Source organism: Lycorma delicatula, chromosome 3 (genome assembly GCF_047948215.1).
Source record: "Lycorma delicatula isolate Av1 chromosome 3, ASM4794821v1, whole genome shotgun sequence".
NCBI lineage: Eukaryota > Metazoa > Arthropoda > Insecta > Hemiptera > Fulgoridae > Lycorma > Lycorma delicatula.
Window position 1 is genome coordinate 149,883,991 of NC_134457.1, and position 21,216 is coordinate 149,905,206.

Here is a 21,216-nt window from a genome sequence, read left to right on the forward strand (position 1 = left end):
GGTATATGAATACCAAATTTCATTTAAAAAAGCAGTTCCTTGATGGTTGAAAATTCAGGTTGAAATTAATTTTTTAATATTTTTTACGTTATTAATGGGAGTAACTCCTACATTATTCCCCTATTACTTAGTCATGAGAGTTAAATTAATGGCACTGACAAGAGATATGCGATACGAATAACCACCAACTGCAAATATCACCAGAGCATAAAATTGAAAAAAAAACAAACAAAAAAACAATTATATTGAAATATTTTGTACAAAGAAATCGTGAGTACTTTTCTTTAAAACACTGTTACTTGGATAAAGGAAAACAGGTCATCAAAAGAATTCTATTTTATTTAGGAACACTATAACAAAAATTTTACATTAAGTAATATTTAAACGTTAAGACAATATTAAATAACAGATGTTAGGAGGTAACTAAGGAAAATAAACTTCAAGGCCAGGCGGGGGTAATATCTTTTACTTAATCGGAAATCCACACCAGGTTACGCCTGTTACCTGGTGTGGATTTCCGTTTGTATTGACGTATAAAAGTTATTGTAACTTTTAATGCGTTATTAAATATTAATTAAATTGCGAAATAGTGTATTTATAACTATTATGAGTCTTTTCTCGTACCGTTTATTACATGTACATTTGCACTAGCTGTCTCTGCACTTGTTGGAACACAGCTGTAGTTACCGGAATGAGATGGATGTGCGGATGGTATGTGTAACTTTGACGTCAGTCCATCATCCCAATGAGTTTCAATCAATATGTAAGGTCCACTGTGCAAGAGATCAGATCCCTGATACCAGAATACAGTACCGAGGTCATGAGGTCCTTGACTGATAACGCACGTCAATGTTAGACTGCTACCTCGCCGAACGTATACTTCACTTGGTCCTAGAATTTCTGCTTTTAGTTCTGAAAAGAAAACTGTGATTAGCATATAGAGCTACGTATTTAAATAGTATGAAAGTATATCATCAATGAAATACAGTAAAATTATTTAACAAAATAAAAAAAAAAAACATTATTTAAAAGTCAGATTATCTTATGTATAGTTAATTGAGCGTAAGGTATATAAAAAGGCCCAGCCCAGAACTCCGCTTACGAAGAACTTACGCTTCGAGAAAACGCGATTTGACAGCACAAACAGCTACGTCTTTTAATCCAATTTTTCTACAAAATTTGATTAAATTACCAATTAAAATAAGTATACGTTAACCTACGATATGAATGAAATTCCGAAGCGTTAATTCTATCATGCGGTTGAAGTTAAGATGCACTCACCGGTTTAATTACTTAGGTAGGCAAGAGAAGTCTAGTTCAAATTAAGATTATGTTCTGCTCTGATTATCTCTGGTTCTAGCTAAATTGTTAAATGTGTTGTCATGGCAACGACCAGCCAATAGTTTAGATTTGGATTTCCACGAAGCAAAGCTGGTAGTCCTTAATAAGTCTGTACAGAACTGCTGAGCATCATGTAATTCTACTATAAGTAGAGTGATTGTATTGGTTGCGCTACGTTTGATCTAACCACAACCATAAATTTTTGTTAGCTCTTAGATAAAAATCTTTGTAATTGGAATGCTTGGATGAGAGGAAAATTTTTTCCCGCCGTAACGGGTGGAGATGTTGTCTATGTGCTGGACTTATTAAAAAGGTATTGCTTGTCAGTCGTACGCTGAACGGTTATTGCAAATAATAACCAGAAATGAAGCGATCCACCTGGTTCTACGGTAAATGTTGATTCAACACAAAATTGAATAAACAAAAATACTCATCGTTGCTGCAGAAACTAACATACGGTTTAACAAAAGCCGTAAAAAACAAAATTTAATGGTTGATTCATTGTAATCGAAGTTAATTAGTTTTAAAATAATTTTTGTAAAAAGTGAATAAAATATTTTATAAAATTTTAATTTGATATTTTGGGATATTGCGAACATGAGTTTAAATAAATAATTGGGTAAAATTAAAATTAAAATCATTTAAATACATATTTAATGAACTTAGCAGCTAAAAAACAAACTTTTTTTACTGTAGAAATCAGTAAATATTTAGAATTAAGGTATTTAAAAAATGTTTGACAAACAACCAATGATACGTTGTTATCTTCTGTTCATCAATGATTCAGTGTTACCTTCATATACCATTTTAATGTGTAGAAAGGCCATGTATTCAAAATAACATAAGGAGGCTGGAAAAACTAAAATGAAAAATATTTTTTTGAAAGTTTATACAGAAAGTATGCTAATAAAAAAATCAGTTTGTTATGTATAAAATAGTGACCACTCGACTCCCTAGAGCGATCTCACTCCTTGAGTGTGACCACTCAGTCGGCTGAATTTTTAGCAGTTTTAATTCCTCCTCTGATGATTCTTCACCGAAATAAACGACACTATTGTTAAGTGACTTCAATGAAATTACTAAAGTAGGTAAAGAACCAGATAAGACCGGCCGTCCAAGTGTTTTAACTGACGAAAGTCTGCAGACGATAAATGAAACTTCTTCGTTCTCCAGAAAAGTCTCTTCGAAAACATTCTAACCAGATTAGGCTATCTAAAGGAAGTATTCATAAGACTACTAAATTTCTAAAATTACATCCGTACCGGATTAGAAGTTTCATTCGAAATGACATATCTGTTCTACACAAGGTTTTTTTCAGCGATGACGCTTGGTTTCATCATAGCAGAAATGTTAACAGTAAAAATTACAAATGCGTGGGGTCTTCATAGAACCCACATGAGTTCCATGAACAGCTATCACATTCGCAAAAAATTAGAGTGTGTGGTGTGGTGCACTTCGTCAGAGAATTGTCGGACTATCTTTTTTCGGAGGTCATCTCAACTGAACGATATCAAGAAATAATCATGCAGTTTTTAGCTTTGCTACATGCTGATGAAAGTGATTGCTGACTACAACAAGACGGAGCAACTGCACACACGGCGAACAGTAGTAGTATGTGCAATTTCTTCGATGAGCGAATAATTTCTCGTGGTCTACGGCCTTTTCGTTCACCGGACCTGAGTCCTCCCGATTTTTATTTATAAGGTTTTTTGAAAGATAATGTGAACTCAAGCAACCTCCATACACTTGATGTACTTAACAAAATATTGAGGACTGTATATCAAATATCACTACTGCTATACTGAAAATGGTCGCATACAATGTAAAAAACTCGTTGATACATGCAGTGAAAATCATGGTAGACATTTCCAACATTAATTATAAACTTGTAAGTAATACTTTTGTAAATGTTAATATTATTTTGTAAATTAATAGAAAAAAAATAATAAAAAGGCTTTCTAAAAAAAATTTGTAGTCATTTGGGTTGCGCGACTTTACGATCACTCGTTACAATGTAGCAGTGATTAATAACAACAAAAAACAAATGTTTTTAACTATCATCTGAAATGGTTTTATCATTTCCATCCTGTTCGTTTTCTACCTACAACGACCCAAAGAGCGGGTACATTTATTTGAGACACTCTGCATATACATAAACATTGTGTACAGGATTTTACAATTCAATAAATGAAATAAGGCAACATCTAATTCTTCAAGCGATAAATTAATGCAATGTACTCCGCACTTCCTAAATACTAATTTACAAATACGCTCACGAGGGCTTATGAGAAAAAGTGAAATGTCAAACCGCTAACGAAACTGAACGAAATTACTTTTAATTTTACATTTAAAATACCAAAACAGTAAAACAGCTAATAAAAAAATTATCCTCTCACCTGCAATAAAGTGTTTTCTTCTTGCTTGTAAATATCAAAAAGCATAATATTTATATATAGAGTTACACCCTTTCATGTATTAAATTAAAGTTGTACTTTTATATATATATAAAATATAGTAATAATATATATATTATATTTCCTTATCGGACATTTTAATGTACAACTCCGTATTGCGGTTAGTGAAAATTTGTTGTACTCTGAATGGCTGTTTATATAACTCCTCACATGATTGATAAAAAACAAGGTTTTTGATAGGTCGGGTTATGGTGTTAACAGTTATCGGTGATTTAATTAATGTGCATTAAAGCTTAAACTGAATGCGAATGTTAATTTACAGCTTTATTCTCTCATGAGTGGTTTGTTATTACAAAGTGTTCCCCATGTCCGTTATTAAAACTCAGTTAGTGTTAATTAAATATAATCGGTTGATTACTGAATCTGATAATCCTCTAAATACATACTTTACAAATATCACTTTTTGTTTTCATCATTAAAATTATTTAAATTAAACATTAATAAATTTGTAAAAAGATCAACTGTTCATATTCTGCTAATCACTGATAAAAAGTAAGCTTATATTCTCATATCGTTTGAAATATAAATATTTCATGTAGTCAATTTAACATGCGAACAATGTTTTCAGGAGTTTCATTATATAAAAATACGTATGTATGTTTATAGTAATTTTTAATAATGTTAATATTTGTGAATGTATCAGCGCTCCCGCGTGCTTGCGTATGTTATGTTATGTCTACTAAAAATGTCTAATATTATATAAATGTAAGTGCAATACAAATTTTTATTATTATTATTATTATAATTGGGTAACAACTTTTATTAAAATATTAATAACGTAATTTCTTTTTAATAAAAAGATAAAAGATTTTGTTTTTAAAAGCTGTAAGACAGAAAATATTAAAATTTAATTAAATTAGTAGAAGGAACAGAAATAAAAAGAAGTGAAAATAGTATGTTATATTACATGTACGTAATAAGGAGTTTTATATTACATTTAAAATATGATTTAATCTACTGCAAATCGTAAAGAAAATTCATAGCTTACTTCATGGTAAAATATATTATTACAATTTTGGTTTTTAATAATTTTTTTCATGATTATCGCTATTGTAATTTTTTCTTCTTTTTACGTTAATAATTTTATGGTGAATTTTGATTGCAGTAGACTATATTAAGTTAGATTTTTATACTGATATTTTTAATGTTTTCATAGTTCATGTTTTGGTGTGGAATTATTTAAGATATAGATTCCAAAATTTAATGTTATATTGCCTGTTAAAATCAAAATATGAGTAAAATTATTCCAGGATTTATAAACAATTTTTTTTTTTAATGATATTTATAAACAACAAAATATTTTATGTAACCAAGTGAAAATTATGAAATTTTTAATGAAATAAATAAAAAAAATATTGGACGTCAATACGTCGTCATTTATCAAATTCTTTCAAAATGAAAATTAAATTAAATTTTTTAACAAAAATTCTACTTTTTTTAAGTCTTTTTAGAGTAGAATTTTAATAAGAAAAAGCTAAAAATCTTTTAAATTAAAATTTCTAGTAAGATTAAAGTTTTACTTTATTACATATTAATTAATTTTGATGACAAAATTTTATCAAAACTAAAACGTTTAATTATAAAAACGTTGTAAAGTTCTGTGATAATTTAACTTAAAAAAAACAAATTCATTTCACTATTGCGTTGCTGCAATTTCATTTCTTTGAACGACTGCAGTTATGCGAAGGATGAAATCAATGAATATCTAGCAACCCTTTTTCAGATATCACAACCCATCAATCATTTCAATCCTAATGAAACAGAAAATGCAGTATTAAAAGAAATAAATCAAACTAAAATGTGGATGCGATTTAATAATCGGACAAATTCTAATACAACAGCTATGAGAAACTTTATTATAAATTGCATAAATATTTAAAGCTATGTTAAGATCTGGCTACTTCACAGGTCTCTGGGAAAATAATTAAAATTGTAATAGCTCTGAAATCTGAAAAGATTAAAACGATTTGAAAAAAATTATCATTCTATAAATTTGATCCTATCTCCGTCAAAAGGTTTAAGAAATTGTTTATAAAAAATTTAAATCAAAGATATACTTCTTTTTCAAAAGATCTAAAGTCATACTATTCAGTTTGGATTTCTTATTGTGATGCCGATGATGAACGAGTAAAGGGAATAATTAATTTAATCAATCTTCACGTTTAGAGAAAATAATATGGTTTTACTTATTTTCAAGGCGTTTAACAAATTGTTGTTTGTTTAATTTTTCGAAATAAATTTTTCAACTTTTATTTTATAATTGACCACTTTATTGGAATGATGGGGTGTATCCCCTAGTTAAGTTTATACTGACGAATTAATTCATCTTATTAACTCTGGTACACTTTTGTAGCTTTCTTAGTTACGCACCTTACTTAGTTACCTTTCCTATATATCTTATTTTCCTAGCATTCAAGAGACACTTGGAAGCATTTGGAGCTGACATAGCAATAATAACAGCAGAAAAGGACCTACAGTAGCGTACAAATTAATCCGAACAAAGGGAATTTTTTGTTTATTTCCATGTTGTGGCTACAATACTAGACTACACCCATTCTTTAAGTTGTCTGAATGATGTGAGGTTATTTCTCTTTGGTTATATAACAATTTTAATGTTACAAATAGTGTTTTGTGAAAGTTTGTTTAATTTTTTTGTTACAAAATCAAGTTGTTATACTTTTTGTTTTATATGTCTTGAATATATAATAATGGACATAACTCCAAAAAAGCGTTCGAAAAATTATTTCTCTTTCTAAGCATCCCGACCCAACGATAAATAGCTTCTGAGTGCGGTGTTGAACTAGGGACAATGAATGCAATTTTGAACCCGTTTAATGAATCTGGTTCCTTTTCACTTCAAAGGAACTCTAAAAGAAAAACAATTCCAATACAGGATCAGTTATTAGTGAGAAAAAGTAAACTTGATCCAAAAATATCTTCTGTGGATTTAAATCGAGAATTAACAGTCAGTGGAACAGATTTACACTAACAACTGTTAGATGCCGATTTCTTGCAGCTGGATGGAAAGCTTGTCGGCCAGCTAAAACGCAGCTTTTAACACCAGTAATCTATAAAAAAGGCTCTTGGGAGCCAAAGCACATGATAACTGGACCAAAGAAGGCTGAAAATACGTTATGATTTCCGACGAGTCAATTTTTATGTTCAGAGGCAAAGAGTTCCATACGTTAGAAAAGCATCAGATGAAAATACATCTATACTTTCTTCTATACAACAATCAGTTAAACATCTCCAGAAAAAAATATTTTGGGATCGTTTCAAATTTGAAGGTTTTTGTTCATTATTTGTAGTAAATTATATGTTGAAAGGTGATGGATATATCAAGATAGTGAAGGTAAGGGCTGTGAGACAACTTCAAAACAAATTTTTACAAGACAATGGAGTGTTCCTACAAGATTTTCCAAAAAAGTGGAAACATTTTTCGAACAATGAAACATTAAAGTGCTCCAGTAAACAGGAAACTCCCCATACTTAAATCTAATTGAAAATCTTCGAGCAATTGTAAAAAAAACAGCTCTCAAAAATGATTGTACCACAAAAATTGACCTCATTAAAACAACAGTATTTGTATGGTTTCATGATAAAGAAGTCAAACAAATGTGTAATGCATTAGTTGAATCGACGCCAAATCCTGAACTTGAAGCGATTAAGGATAAAGGACGACATATTAATTACTAAATATTCAAAAATTAAACAGGTATGATTTTTTTCAAAATAAAGTTACCGTTTATTAGATAACATCTGTGTTCGGATTAATTTGCACGCTACCGTAGTTGTTGATTCGCGAATATCACGAGTGGCTTGTCGCAATGTGCTACGTATTTCATTTTTTGATCCAAAAATGAAAAATCAAGCTATTTTTGGTCTTCACGTATATTTTTATAAAAAATAATATGTCTTCATATTCAAATGTTTTATACATCAGAAAATTTATACTGGAAACCGATGGAGATCGGGTTGACAATTGTGAGTTTATGAGGAAATTTTATTATATTTTTATGAAATTATGAGAATATAATTACATACATTTTGTAAGTTATATGGTGTAAATGTAATTAGTAAAATAATGGTTAAAATAATAATAAATGGTAGATGTAAGCTCTCTGACCTACCATGAATACCTATGGTTTCTTTCCTAGGGTTTTTTTAAACACAGGCTGGATAAATGGCACGTCAGAGTTGAATGGGAATAATTCGGTTCATGTCATTTCTACCCTGCGCAAGAGCACTAGCTGTGATACCCAAAACGACGAAAGCCTAGTACAAGTTAATAATGTGAGGTACTTCAATTTACATTTGGATCAGCCTCTCTCAAGGTATATTAGGAATATTTGAAGTATATATATTTGAATATTTTAGGTATATTAGGTATATTAGGAACATATTTGAAATTTAAGAAGGTAATGCTGCTTAATACTAGACATTGAATATTGTCTGACGTTAAACTGATAATTTTTAATTTGTTACGTTTTACTATAATCACTTATTCTTTATTAATTTTTTTATGCTGAACGGGCTATAATGTTACTGTTCAGCAGTAAAAGAAAAGAAATGTCAAAATAAAAATTTGTTAAAGTTTTTTTAATTAGCTAATAATTTTTCATGTTGTTAATATTTAAATATTATTTATTTTAAATTTCTTTAAATCGAGAATTAGGAAAACAAAAAATGCATAATAAGTAAAAAATAGAGTATGTAAAAGTAGTAGATTAAGTGTATTAATATGTTAAAGTACATAAAGTAGAAATAAATAAATCCAAAAGATTTGAAATCTGAAACATTTCTTTCTAATAATGACTAACTGAAAATTGTATCTATTAATTGTAAAAAAGTTTTTAAAACTAAGTGAAGAGAAGTCTTTTCTTTTTGTTTAACCTTCGGGACCACCATTAGGTATTGCTTCAGAGGATGAGATGAATGATTTGTAGCGTGAGTGAAAATGCCATGTCTGACGGGGATTCGGATCCAGAACCTTCGGATGAAAGGCTGAGACACTACCAGTCGCGCCACGGAGGCCGGCAAGTGAAGACAACTGAAGATAGCCATACTAAACTCTACTGCTACTAAAGCGTAAATGAAATAGGCATTATTAAAACTTCTAATTTAGTTAGTTTATATAAGGTAGTATTTAAAGTAGATTCCGATGAAGAATATACTACATGTTACGTGTGGTTATTTATGATTGGTAAGAGAGTTTACATCTTCGAATTGTATTAATAAACCAATAATTTAACTGGTTAGATTTACACCCAATCTATTCTCTCATAAGGCAAAAAATTCATCTTGCCAAAATCTAATATTTTAATTAAAAATGTAATGAAATTTCTTCATAAATTCACATGTCAACCCGATCTCCATCAGTGCCAATAGGAAACACTCTGAGGTTATACAGAATGTTTGTTTTAAAACGCAATCTAAAAAAAGCAACTCAAATTTAAAGAAAAACAATGTGGTACATTAAATGTGATTAGTTACAAATATTACAGTTATTTGTGCAAAACAATATTGAGATTAAATTTTTTATAACGAATTTTGAAAGTGTCCTAAATTTTTATCAATGCAAACCTTTTACCTTTATTTTTCATAATCCGTGCAATCTTTCAAATTGTACCTTTTCCAATTTATCGTAATTCTTGAGTTATGGTGGCTTCCAGTTTTTTAATGGTGTGTGGATTATTTTTCAATACACAACCTTTTAGTTAACCCCAGAGAAAAAAATCTGCAGGAGAGAGAACGCGTCACCTAGCTGGTCATAAGCCAGTCGATATTACTCTTTCACTAAAGAAATATCTCAAAAGTTCCATTGTTGCTCTTGCCGAGTAACATCGATCCCATCTTGTTGAACCATGAATTTCTCATTTAATTCTAAATTTGAAATAAATTGCGTTACAATTTCTTGGTAGAAGACTGCATTAAAAGTGTTTTCAAAGAATATAGAGCCGATTATTCTTTGCCTGGAAATTGCACACCACACACCAATTTTCTGTGGGAGTAGAGGTCATGAATTGATGATGTGAGGACTGTTGGACTCCAGTAGCGATGATTCCAACTATTAACGTAACCACTCAAGTGAAAACAAACCTCATATGTAAAAAATAGATTATTCAACACTTTAATGCTCTCCCGATTAAACTAAGTAATGTAGTCGGGTAGCTTTAGAAGCACTATTCAGAGGTATTCCTTTTTGTTGCGAAAATTTTCGTAACGATTTGTTAAGTGAATTTAAAAACCTTACCTTAACATCTTCCAGTGTTTTGTCATTAAGTACTAAACGTTTTTAGTTATGTCTCTGATTGCAAATGGAACCAGTCCCTCTATATTCCTTTATAAAACCATGAATTAAAGATTTATTTGGTACATTCTTATTCGGAAACTACAATTGAAAAGATAATTGTGACACAAAACAACAGACTGAGTTGATAAATAATTTTTCACAACAAAAACCCTTTCTTCAGTGTTCAAATCATTTCTTATCAATAAAAAACATGGTTACAAAAAATTACTAACGTTACACAAAAAAGAAATATAGAATTATATCAGCTAATTAAAAAATAACAATGTATAGTACTGCCAATCTCTTCATCCGAAATTATTGTATTAACGTTTTTAAAAAGTCTTTCGCTCTTTAAAATAAACACCCAGTACAAAATTTGAATTTGAAGATATATTATCCTTATGAAAATGTACGTGTAGACCAAAACTAACATTATGTTTCTTTTTGTGATTCAAAAATGAAATATTCAAAATTTTTTGTTTTGAAGTCCTACTCATTTGTAAATGTAGAAGATTTAAATTTTGTTTGGTAATATATTATTAAGCTGTACAATTATTTAAATAGTCATATGCGATAAAAACCTTATGAAAATTGTAAAAGTGAGGGTTAGCGAAATTAAAACAAATATTTTAAGAATGTTTTACCGTTAATAAAAAACGTTTACTGTTTTAAACAAAGCTGTTTCCTATTTTATTCTAATTTGTATTTATTTCAATTTTATTTTGTTTATTATTTGATAATCGCAAAAAAATATGAGTAGTTCTCGAATTGACTTTTCTCATTTTACTTTAGTAACATTCCTTTTTGTTCTATTTCAATTTGTCGATTCTATTTTTATTTTTGAAGAAGAAAATAATTCTTATTTAATAGAGTGCACTTTTTTGATTCTTAGAAACCCTCCTTTCTTTGTATTTTGTAATTTATTATTTTATATTACACTCTTGGCAGAAATAAATATAAAATAATTTTTGTTCTTTCATATTAACTAATATCTATGTTATATCATTATTGTCCTTATTTTATTTATTACATTTATTTAAAACATAAAATCCTAGATATAGTAAAATCAAATACATTAAAATCATATACAATAAAATCCTAGATATATTCATAAGATGAATATACATTTACATAACACCTTCTAAAAGCAATGATTCTGTTATATATAAACTAGACTGAACAAATGGAACTGATATTCAAATAAGATAAAATAAGCACTTAAAGCAGTCCACAGCAGTATTAACAGAACAACCTTGAAGTTTTACTCACGCAAGAGAAGATCCCTTAAAGCATTTGAGCATCATGATTCAACTTGAATTAGCCATTTGATCTTTCTAAGTAACTGTCATTTAATCAAAAGAAAACAACTAGCAATAACATCAGATAATAAACATCAGAGTGAGAAACAGCATCAGCTACTTTAGTAGCTGATGCCCATAAAATGGACCGAAACTGTATTGAAATAATTTTTGAAACATTTTATTCAACAAACTCGGTTCGGTTTTTGTTAAAATACCATTACTTTTACATAATTTATAAAATTTTTGTTGTATTTTTTAAATACATGAAAAATTTACAAAATATACAAAACATACATCGTAAAGACCGTTACTACACAATGTATGAATGAAAAGAATGAGCGCTGCTATGATGAGCTAATTAGAATTGAATCAACTAACATTACAAAAATTACGGTTTGAGTGTCATTGTTTAAGATCTAAAGAATGAAGAGTGAAAAGAAAAGAACGAGAATAAATGGTTTCTAACTCACTTGTGAATTAAACAAACTGTACTTTATTCTAATAAATAATTATTTCAAAGAAACTGAAAGATTGTATTTTACACAATTGAGAACATTTGAGTAAATATCTTTGACTGATTTAATCAAATTTTTTAACTGTAAAACATAAATTACTGTTAAAGTTTTAAATATATTTTTTAATTGTTTGCCATAAGAGACTTATAATTGATAACTTACAGATGATCACATACACAAATTCTGTCAGGAATGTAAAAGGATAAATGGACAAATGATTTGTGCTTTTGGACATATTCAAATTGGGATTAAAAAGGAAGATAAAGTGATAGAAATTTGGTAACGCTGTAAATAAACTTTGTGATAATAAATTAAAAACTAACACAGTGATTTTTGATTTTGAGTGCAGTACGCATCTTGCAGTTAAATCTGTTTTCCATTAGATTTTGTTTAGGACAATCTTATACAGAAAAATTTTAAATCATAGGTTAGCACGATATCTATTGCTATCACAAAAACGAAACGAGTGACCAAGTCGAGTGACCGGTCGAAATCGTTCTTTGGATTACCTTTCCCATAATTTGCAGAGGGACCGGATATTTATACGGGACTGATTAATATAACACATTAAAAAGAAAAAAAAAATTACTGATTTCTCGGATTACATTGTATACACATACACACCTCCAATTATCCCGCTCAAGTATGGGTCACTGAGCCTAATGATGAGAGGCGCTGCCAAGAACAATAAATGGGATTGGAACTTATCATCAGCATTTAAAATCATTATTCTATTCAGAAAGCTCATCTTTGCATGCTTCTTGAACATTTGTAATAGTGTAACATATGTAAAAATTAATAATGGAATTGAAAATGCCAGGCATAGCATTTTTCATGCGCTGCAAAATTCCATTTCCATATCCCACGCACAAGCTTCAAGCTTACGTGGTGATATCATAGAGCAAAAAAAATACACTGGATCTAAAGAAGAAACTGAAGCTGAGAAACTGAAGAAAAATTGGTACTACCACACCAACAGAAGGATTTCCCCGAACGATATACGAGTATTACAATCGTCGGCCGTAAAACCACTCGAAGAAATATACAAGACGTTTTTTCTTTTTTTTAAATACGACGTTGCCATCTTCTACCCATTGTGAGTAATTTGTGCTTTGTCCTGTAATTGTAATTTATGTTTTTGTCTTACATTATTTTTGTTCATTTGTGTTTTTGTCCTATTTATTATCAATTTTTGTGCTTATGTCTTCTACCCAGTTACTTACCGTGTATCGTCTCACATTCCTTCCTCCATTTGTGATTAATAGTTTAACTTTTTGAAATACCTGAACGCCAATATTGTACTAGTTTATATAATTATAAACCTTTGGATTAATTCAAATAAACATCCATCAGGGGATTAAATAACAGTAGAATAAATATGATATAGATGGTGATCAATAAAGATAAATTAAAAGGCGTCGAAAATACAATTAAAAATTTTTATTTTTGTTAATTAAAGAAACTTTTATTGTTATCAATAAAAAAATCAATAAAATAACTGAACAAGAAAAATAATTTTATTCAGTACCGTATTAAAACTTATCACGAATAAATAGCATATAAAAATGAAATTATAAAATTACATCTAATGATAAGCAATAGATTACTGTTTGTTTTTCCTCAAAATGGGCTTATATCTGAAAAACAGAAATCAAATTATAACGTTAAGCCGAAATCTTGATGTAAAATTATATTTTTCGATGTAGTTCAATAAACAAATATTCTTTCAATTGAATTGTACTTATCTTGTATTTAAAAACATAATACAGAAAAAAACAATTATTCGTAAATAATAGTAGTATCTACCTCTATACTACTACACAACATAAAGCTTTTCGGGTAACTGAAAACAATTCTTTATTGTAAGTGAAAGGGTATTTAGTTTGGTTTTGTTGTAATTTTTAATAAATCAACGATCAGTTTAAAAGGCGTTCCTATTAATTTACAAAAAATAAAATTAAAAACTTTTCTCTTGCAGAACCAGTTATACACTGTCGATGAGTTTTTAAATAATAATAATTATAAAATCTAAAAAAAAAAAATAATGTCAGTTAAACAAACAACCCTGAATTTTCATCTTCGTTTATGTAAAAATATTATATACTACAATAATTTTCATTAATGCCTTACAGAATGTTTTTATTATTTTTTTTAAATATTATTTATTAACTTGTGTCACATATCTATTATTATTGATATAGATTTTAACCACTTATAATTGCTATCTTACAACTGTTCAGGATTTTATCACCTTTTTTCTTGATTCATCAAGGCAAACGCTGAAATAATTCAATTTTTTTATTTGTGGAGAAACCTACGAGTGTCTACTCATTTTGTCATGATAGATTATGATGGCTGTACCGATAAGAATAAAATATTTATTTATACAATCTAATCAATTCTCCCGCGACCATGTAGGTGAAGATGATTTATTATTTCCACATATATGTATTTACCAATCTTCTTTTGAGTGTTATACAAAGCGTAGGCAACTCTATTAGTAACACATGAGATTTGGAATATAGGTTAATTTCTTTTCTTCCATAATCATATCTCTCTACCGCATCCTTTTAGTCGACCGTAGAGAATGGCTAAATTGAAGGATCATTAACTATTTTTAAAAGTTATATGCCGTCACGTTAGTAAATTGCTGTTTTATATTATATAGCATTTTATTCCGAGATATAATAACCATACGTTATACAAAAACATAGACTACTGTATATCCTAAGGATGTAGGATCTAGTTAATAATTTGAAGTTAAAAGATTAGTTCCAAACAGAAAGGAATTTAGAACAGCAATGAATCAATCAAAATATAGGTGAGTATGAATAAAAAAATAAATAGTAGAGATTAAATAAAAATGGAGTTACGAAAACTAAGATTATCTATTTCTGTAAGAAGAAATAGTTAAAAGATTTATATTTTTTGTATGATTTTATTTTAAGGGTACGTGCTTATGAAAGTAGTATTTCCAAAAACACAGAAAATTAGTAGCTTTTGGGTTCAAAAAGAATAAAAACAAAAAAAATTGTTTTGTAAAAATTAGAGATGGTTCAAATTAAGATGTTCTTAAATATCAATCATTAGTTTAGACACGATTCGCTAAAATCTTACACAACAGTTTAAGTACTTCTGTGTTAATTGGGTTTGTGATGCATTTCGTGGAATAAAACCTTTAGACAACCGTTTGAAGGTTAAGTGTAACAAATATGGCGTTAATCAGATTTAACCATGTTGCAACACAGCTGCATTGAGTAGAGGCCAGGATAATGAAGAATTATGATCCAAGAATGGTGTAAAATTATTTATTTTATACAAAAAATAATATTTGTAACTGGAAAATATGTGATCTTGGAATTCGATGGTGACCACATGTTTAAAAAAACTACTAAGATCTTATCCGAAAATATTAATACTAGTACGGTGAATGGTGAAAGAAATTGTAATTATTGACATGTCATACCCATCTACGATTATGTGTAATTTAATTTAATTGTTTTTTACTCCCTTGTACGAAATAAAGGAAGTATTGTGATTGTAACAAATTTCAGTTTTCAGATTTCAACGTAAATATCCATTTTGACCATCCCTGAATCCATTTTGATTAGTTTCTGCGTGATGTCTGTACGTACGTACGTACGTATGTGTCTCACGTAACTCAAAAACGATTAGCTGTAGGATGCTGAAATTATGGATTTAGAACTGTTGTAACATCTAATTGCGCACCTCCACTTTTGATTTTAATTGACTGGAACAAAAGTGTCCAGAAAAGGCCAAAATCAAAAATAATTTGATTTTTCAGTTTTTTATTAAGTATAGTAATAAGTCTTTATTGACAGCTTTTCAAGATATATCATAAATGATACTTATTCTCATTTGTTTCACAGTTATAGCCAAATAAAATTTTAATTAATGAAATATTTGGATCTTACAAGGAAAAGGCACATCGGTTCAAATCCGAGTTCATCTCCTTTTTTTTAACTTTTTACTTTTAATCTAAATATATTGATTTATTAATAAGTATTAACCTCTGATTGAAAAAAAAAAATTATAATAAATAATAATTTACGTACTTTTCTTTAAAAAAAATAAAAATGAGTATATGTAATTTAATAGGCGTACAAAGAAGTAATTTGATGTCCACATCAGATGTTAATTTTTACATAAACTGTACTGTTCTGTACATCCTTAGAAAAAATAATTTTGAAGTCTGTGTAAAACTGCACACGATGAAAGAGGAACGTTGAATTTGAAAACAGGTATTTCTTCAGTGAGAATTTATATGACAAAATAAAGATAAACAACTTGTTTTAAAACTTATTATTTTATGAATTTATTTATGAACAATAAACAATACACTTGGGCCTTTATCAATAGAAAAAACATTTAATTTAAGACATTTCTGAGTTGTTAATAAAGAAAGAAATACCTGACTTTTCTTCCATTTTTTAAATAGGTCGCCTTTGAGATCACATAACATACATAATTTCTAAAATAAAAAAACTATTATTTTTAAGATGTATTTTATGACGAACTTTTGCGCAAATCAAAAAATTGAACTTTGTTTAAGACAGCTTATTTTCAAAAATCAAAAGAAAAAATAGGTTTTGGTGCTCTAGAATCTATTTTGTGTATTCGGTGATGATTCCTAACTGTAATCACAAAAGACGTGTCAGAGTAAAGCAGATCATTAAGCTTCTTCTTTCTGACCTGAAGATTGGTAGTTCGAGGCCGGCTCGAACCTGTTATACTTTAAAGCTAAAGGTCGTCCGAATTATCTGAGTTTAAATTAACAACATATTTCAGTTTGGTAATCGATGGATATATAAGTTTGTTATATAATTCGTTACATGAACATTAAACGCAGTTGTCTATGTAATAAAAATAAAGAAAGCGTCACAAATAAAGTAAACAGATCAAACAGAAACCGTAGGAAAATTCGGTTTACGGATAAGGAATGGAAGAAATTAGTATCATTTTGACAGCATAAAAAGTTATTTATAACCAAAACTTGATTCAAAAACCAAAAAATTACAAAAGGATAAAATATATGTATGTGTCCCCTGGGGACTTGAAAGATTTCTATCAGAAAGTTAGAGGATTGTTGTTAACAAAACCAATCAAATACCGGGTACAGATATCAATAATAATCATGTGCGACTTATGATGGAAATAAGATATAGCTTTAAAAAAAATTAAAGAAAGCCAAGGTAGTTAAGAAATGGAACTTAGAAAAGTTGAATCAATTGGATGAAGAAATGATGAGGAAAAGGCTAGTCAAAGGAAATTAAACAGATAGCAAAAGAAAATGAAAACAGGGAAGAAATCTAGATGAGAATAAAAATAAAGCTAGAAAAAGGTGGTTGAAGGAAGAACACAACAATACTGAGGAAAAGAAAAGGCAGTATGATGTATAGGAGGTGAAGAGAGCACATGGGATAAATGGAAATTAATGATAAAATGAGAGTAAAGAAGTATACCGTTGGTATAATTCTACATGAGAAAAAGGCACTAAGAGAAATATGGAAGAAATACGTGGAGAACCTGTGTATGACAAAGAGAGAAACGTAAGGAACTAAACGTTGAAAAGGAATGGGGGAGATAGCTGAAGTGGATACACAAAAAGGTAAAGTACATTAAAATAGGTAAAGGATAAAAAAATAAGGTAAAGGATATTAAAATGTAAAGTACAGAAAGCAATTAAAAAAATTAAGAGTAAAAGTTTTCCTAGACTAGATAAACTTCCTATAGAATTTAAAAATGCTTAAAATCGATTTCCAAAATAGTTTTTTTTGTTTCTATTTGTATTTCATAATTGATTTTAAGTAAAAATAATATCATTAATATTTGTTTAAATACCCAATAGAGTATCCGAAATAAAAATCTGTCAAGGGTAATTGGGGAAGTTATGCAATTTTTTCCGGCTTTTTTTAAATTGTACGTTTTACACAGACGTAATGAAGAATTAGGGCAAAAATAATATTTTCTGTGGTTTTTTCTTCAATAATCTTTTGAGAATTTCAGCAGTGAAATAAAATTTTACATAATAACAAATATTTTTGGGGTATAAAATGAAGCTACCTTTAATTTTTAACTCTTAATAAGAAGCGTTTACTTTTTACTTAATTGCAATTCCCTAAATTCATTGACAAAGATAGAATTTAAACTTTTGTCACGTATCGCCTTATAAATAACTACCTAACGTGAAATATATCAATTGAGTAAAACCTTATAAGTTTTACATTAATAATGTTTGTTATTTTAATTTAGCTAAAACACAATTTGTAATGTGAGGCATACATTTTCAATAATAATAATTATTATGTATCGCCAGCTGCCTAACTCAAAAAATTGATCACGTAAACCGGCTAATGTAGTAATTGGTAAATATTGGCTATTCATTAATTAATAAAAAGTAGTTGGAAAGTTAGTCACTCCAGTACACAATCGTATATTTTCTAAGTTACTTCCATAGTATTTCTTTATACTTAATTGAAACAAAATTTTAAACTTTAAAAATGACATAAAATTAAGTTAAATTCAAGAAGCCTGAAAGTCTTTTTATGCATCACTTTATACAGTTGTTTAATTCTTATGTTAGTACTACATTCTCAAATGACGTAAAACCTGGTTTAAGTATATAAAGTGTTGAAGGATTTTACATTTTTACGTCTTTGCGCTTTTTATATCATTCATTTCAAAAACACTAAAGAATATACGAGTACAAAAGAGATAATTCTTTTATTTGTTACTTTAAATAAAGCAGAATAATAATTTTTTATACACCGATAATTCAAAAGTTTTAATTAAATAATTATTTAATAATTAAAAATTGGTTTTAACCCGATTAGAAATCATTTATAATCTTGTACTTTATCGTACTAACTATTCCTGAATCTGTACCATTGTGATGTATATGTATATAAATATTCAAATATAACAACAATCACCTTTATTTACTAATAAATCGGCTTTTTATGAACCACAAAACAGGTCAACAGCCTTATAATTCATGTGTGACAAAAGTACTGACCACCACAAGTGAACTTACTCATAAGTCGGCTTTACCCAAGAAAAACCTTTAGCTATCCCGCATGGATTTACAAAATACCACCTTTGGGCTTAAGACGAGTGCGTAGAAAAATAAATCCTGTGTTATTAAATTTGTTTTATTTTTGTAATAACAAAAGTCTGGTTATAGAATTTAATATTTTATTAACGGTAGTTAAAAGTTCGAGAGGTTTTTACGAACAAATCTATCTGTTGTAGGTAAATAATAAGTCTTGTATGGTGTGTATAAAGGATTTATGAGTCATTTTGATCAAACTTTATGTATTATTAGATAATGATGATGTAGCTAAACTCTATTCTTAGTGAAATACAGGATATTGAATATTACGTAATAACAAATAGCAGCTGAGCCTTTACCTCGTGGATACTTCAGTCCAAAGGGAGAGGGGTTTAAATCAGAGTCATTTAGATGGTTTGGCTAAGTAGATAGTTTATTGTACAGCAGGGAATTCTGTTTTTTGCATATTCTCAACTGTACAATGTCTCTCCCTATCTATCTCGGTTTCAGCGTATTTCTTTCCTTTGGGATGAGCTTTTGAGTGAAACGTTAGTAAAATGGAAAAATTCACCTGCTTTGTTTTTCAACCGAAGGGATCACAAGCTTTTGATTACACTAAAATTTATGTAACAAAACATCCTGTGGTATAAAACCAGTGTGTGATTTAAGCTTTATATATAGTTTAATTTATGTAGACAACATAAAAGTTAGCCTTTTTTTCTTTTTTTTTTAAAGTATATATTTTGTTTGTATTTTATCTTTATTTTTCATTAGCTTGCTCTACATTTTATATATTTTTTTTTAATTTTATATTGTAAACATCCATGATGGTTACAAACAAACTCAAACATACGATCCTTGAGAAAAATTTGAAAATTGAAATGTAAACAGCGGTATAACAACTACATGAATTTTTTATCATCGTTACAGCAATTTATATGGGTTAATTAAAAAAACAAAAAAACAATTGTTTTAAAGTTTTAAAGGATGAAATATAAAAAAAAGGATTAAAACAATTTTATTTCTTCACTTGCAAATAAATTAATTTTTTAATTATTAAAATTAGTAAAAAAATATTTTAATAAGTGTTTTATAATTTGAAGAAGTTAAATGGAATGTTTTCAATTTTTGCAATCGCAAATCACCTAACAGCTAATTTTCAAAGTCGAAAGTTTTGATGTTCAAATCCTAGTAAAAGTTGGTTGCTTTTAAACGGATTTGAATTCTAGACAGTGGATACCAGTGTACTTTTGTGATTGAGGTTTAATTAACCACACATCTCAGAAATGGTCGGCCTGAGTCTGAACAAGACTATACTTCATTTACATATCATTCTCATCTCGTTATGCTACGGGGAGAGGGTTGCTTATTGTTTAATATTGAATAAATTTCAAGAAACACGTTAGGAAATAAAAAATAAAAATATGTTACAATGAGTTGGAATTAATCATCCTTTATTTTAGAATATGCAAATGATACTGAAAAATGTCTGTCAGTCTATTCAAGCTAAAACCAATGTAAACTTTTTTATCTATAATTATATGTGTGTGTATGTATGTATGTATGTATGTATGTATGTATGAGCGAGCGTTTAAATTTAACGTTACTTGCTTTAATATTAAAATTACTACTTAAAATCTTTACAAAATTTATAATAATAATAAGCCTTTACTAACACCTTTTTATAATAAGAATTTACAACAAAATAATCATATCATTAATTACAAAATAATATCATAACTGAAATAAAAGATGAATCGGTGGAATTTAGAGAAGCTTGAGGAAGAGGAGGTAAAGAAGATTTTTGAGGAGGACATCGCAAGAGGTCTGAGTAAAAAAGATAAGACAGAAAATGTAGAAGAAGAATGGGAGAATGTTAAAAAGGAAATTCTTAAATCAGCAGAAGCAAACTTAGGCGGAATAAAGAGAACTGGTAGAAAACCTTGGGTTTCAGACGATATATTGCAGCTGATGGATGAACGTAGAAAATATAAGAATGCTAATGATGAAGAAAGTAAAAGGAACTATCGGCAATTAAGAAATGCTATAAACAGGAAGTGCAAACTGGCGAAAGAAGAGTGGATTAAAGAAAAGTGTTCAGAAGTGGAAAGAGAAATGAATATTGGTAAAATAGACGGAGCATACAGGAAAGTTAAGGAAAATTTTGGGGTACATAAATTAAAATCTAATAATGTGTTAAACAAAGATAGTACACCTATAT

General features: G+C 28.7%; 1 protein-coding gene across 2 annotated transcripts in view; it reads right to left on the reverse strand.

Moving 5' to 3' along the window:
* The window catches only part of LOC142322109 (zwei Ig domain protein zig-8-like), a 705,864-nt gene that overhangs the window by 3,302 nt on the left and 681,346 nt on the right, over window positions 1–21,216 (reverse strand). For both annotated transcript variants that reach the window (XM_075360807.1, XM_075360806.1), the window contains one exon: window positions 625–912. In XM_075360807.1, coding sequence (XP_075216922.1) covers window positions 625–912 — 288 coding nt within the window. The remainder of the gene's footprint in view (window positions 1–624; window positions 913–21,216) is intronic.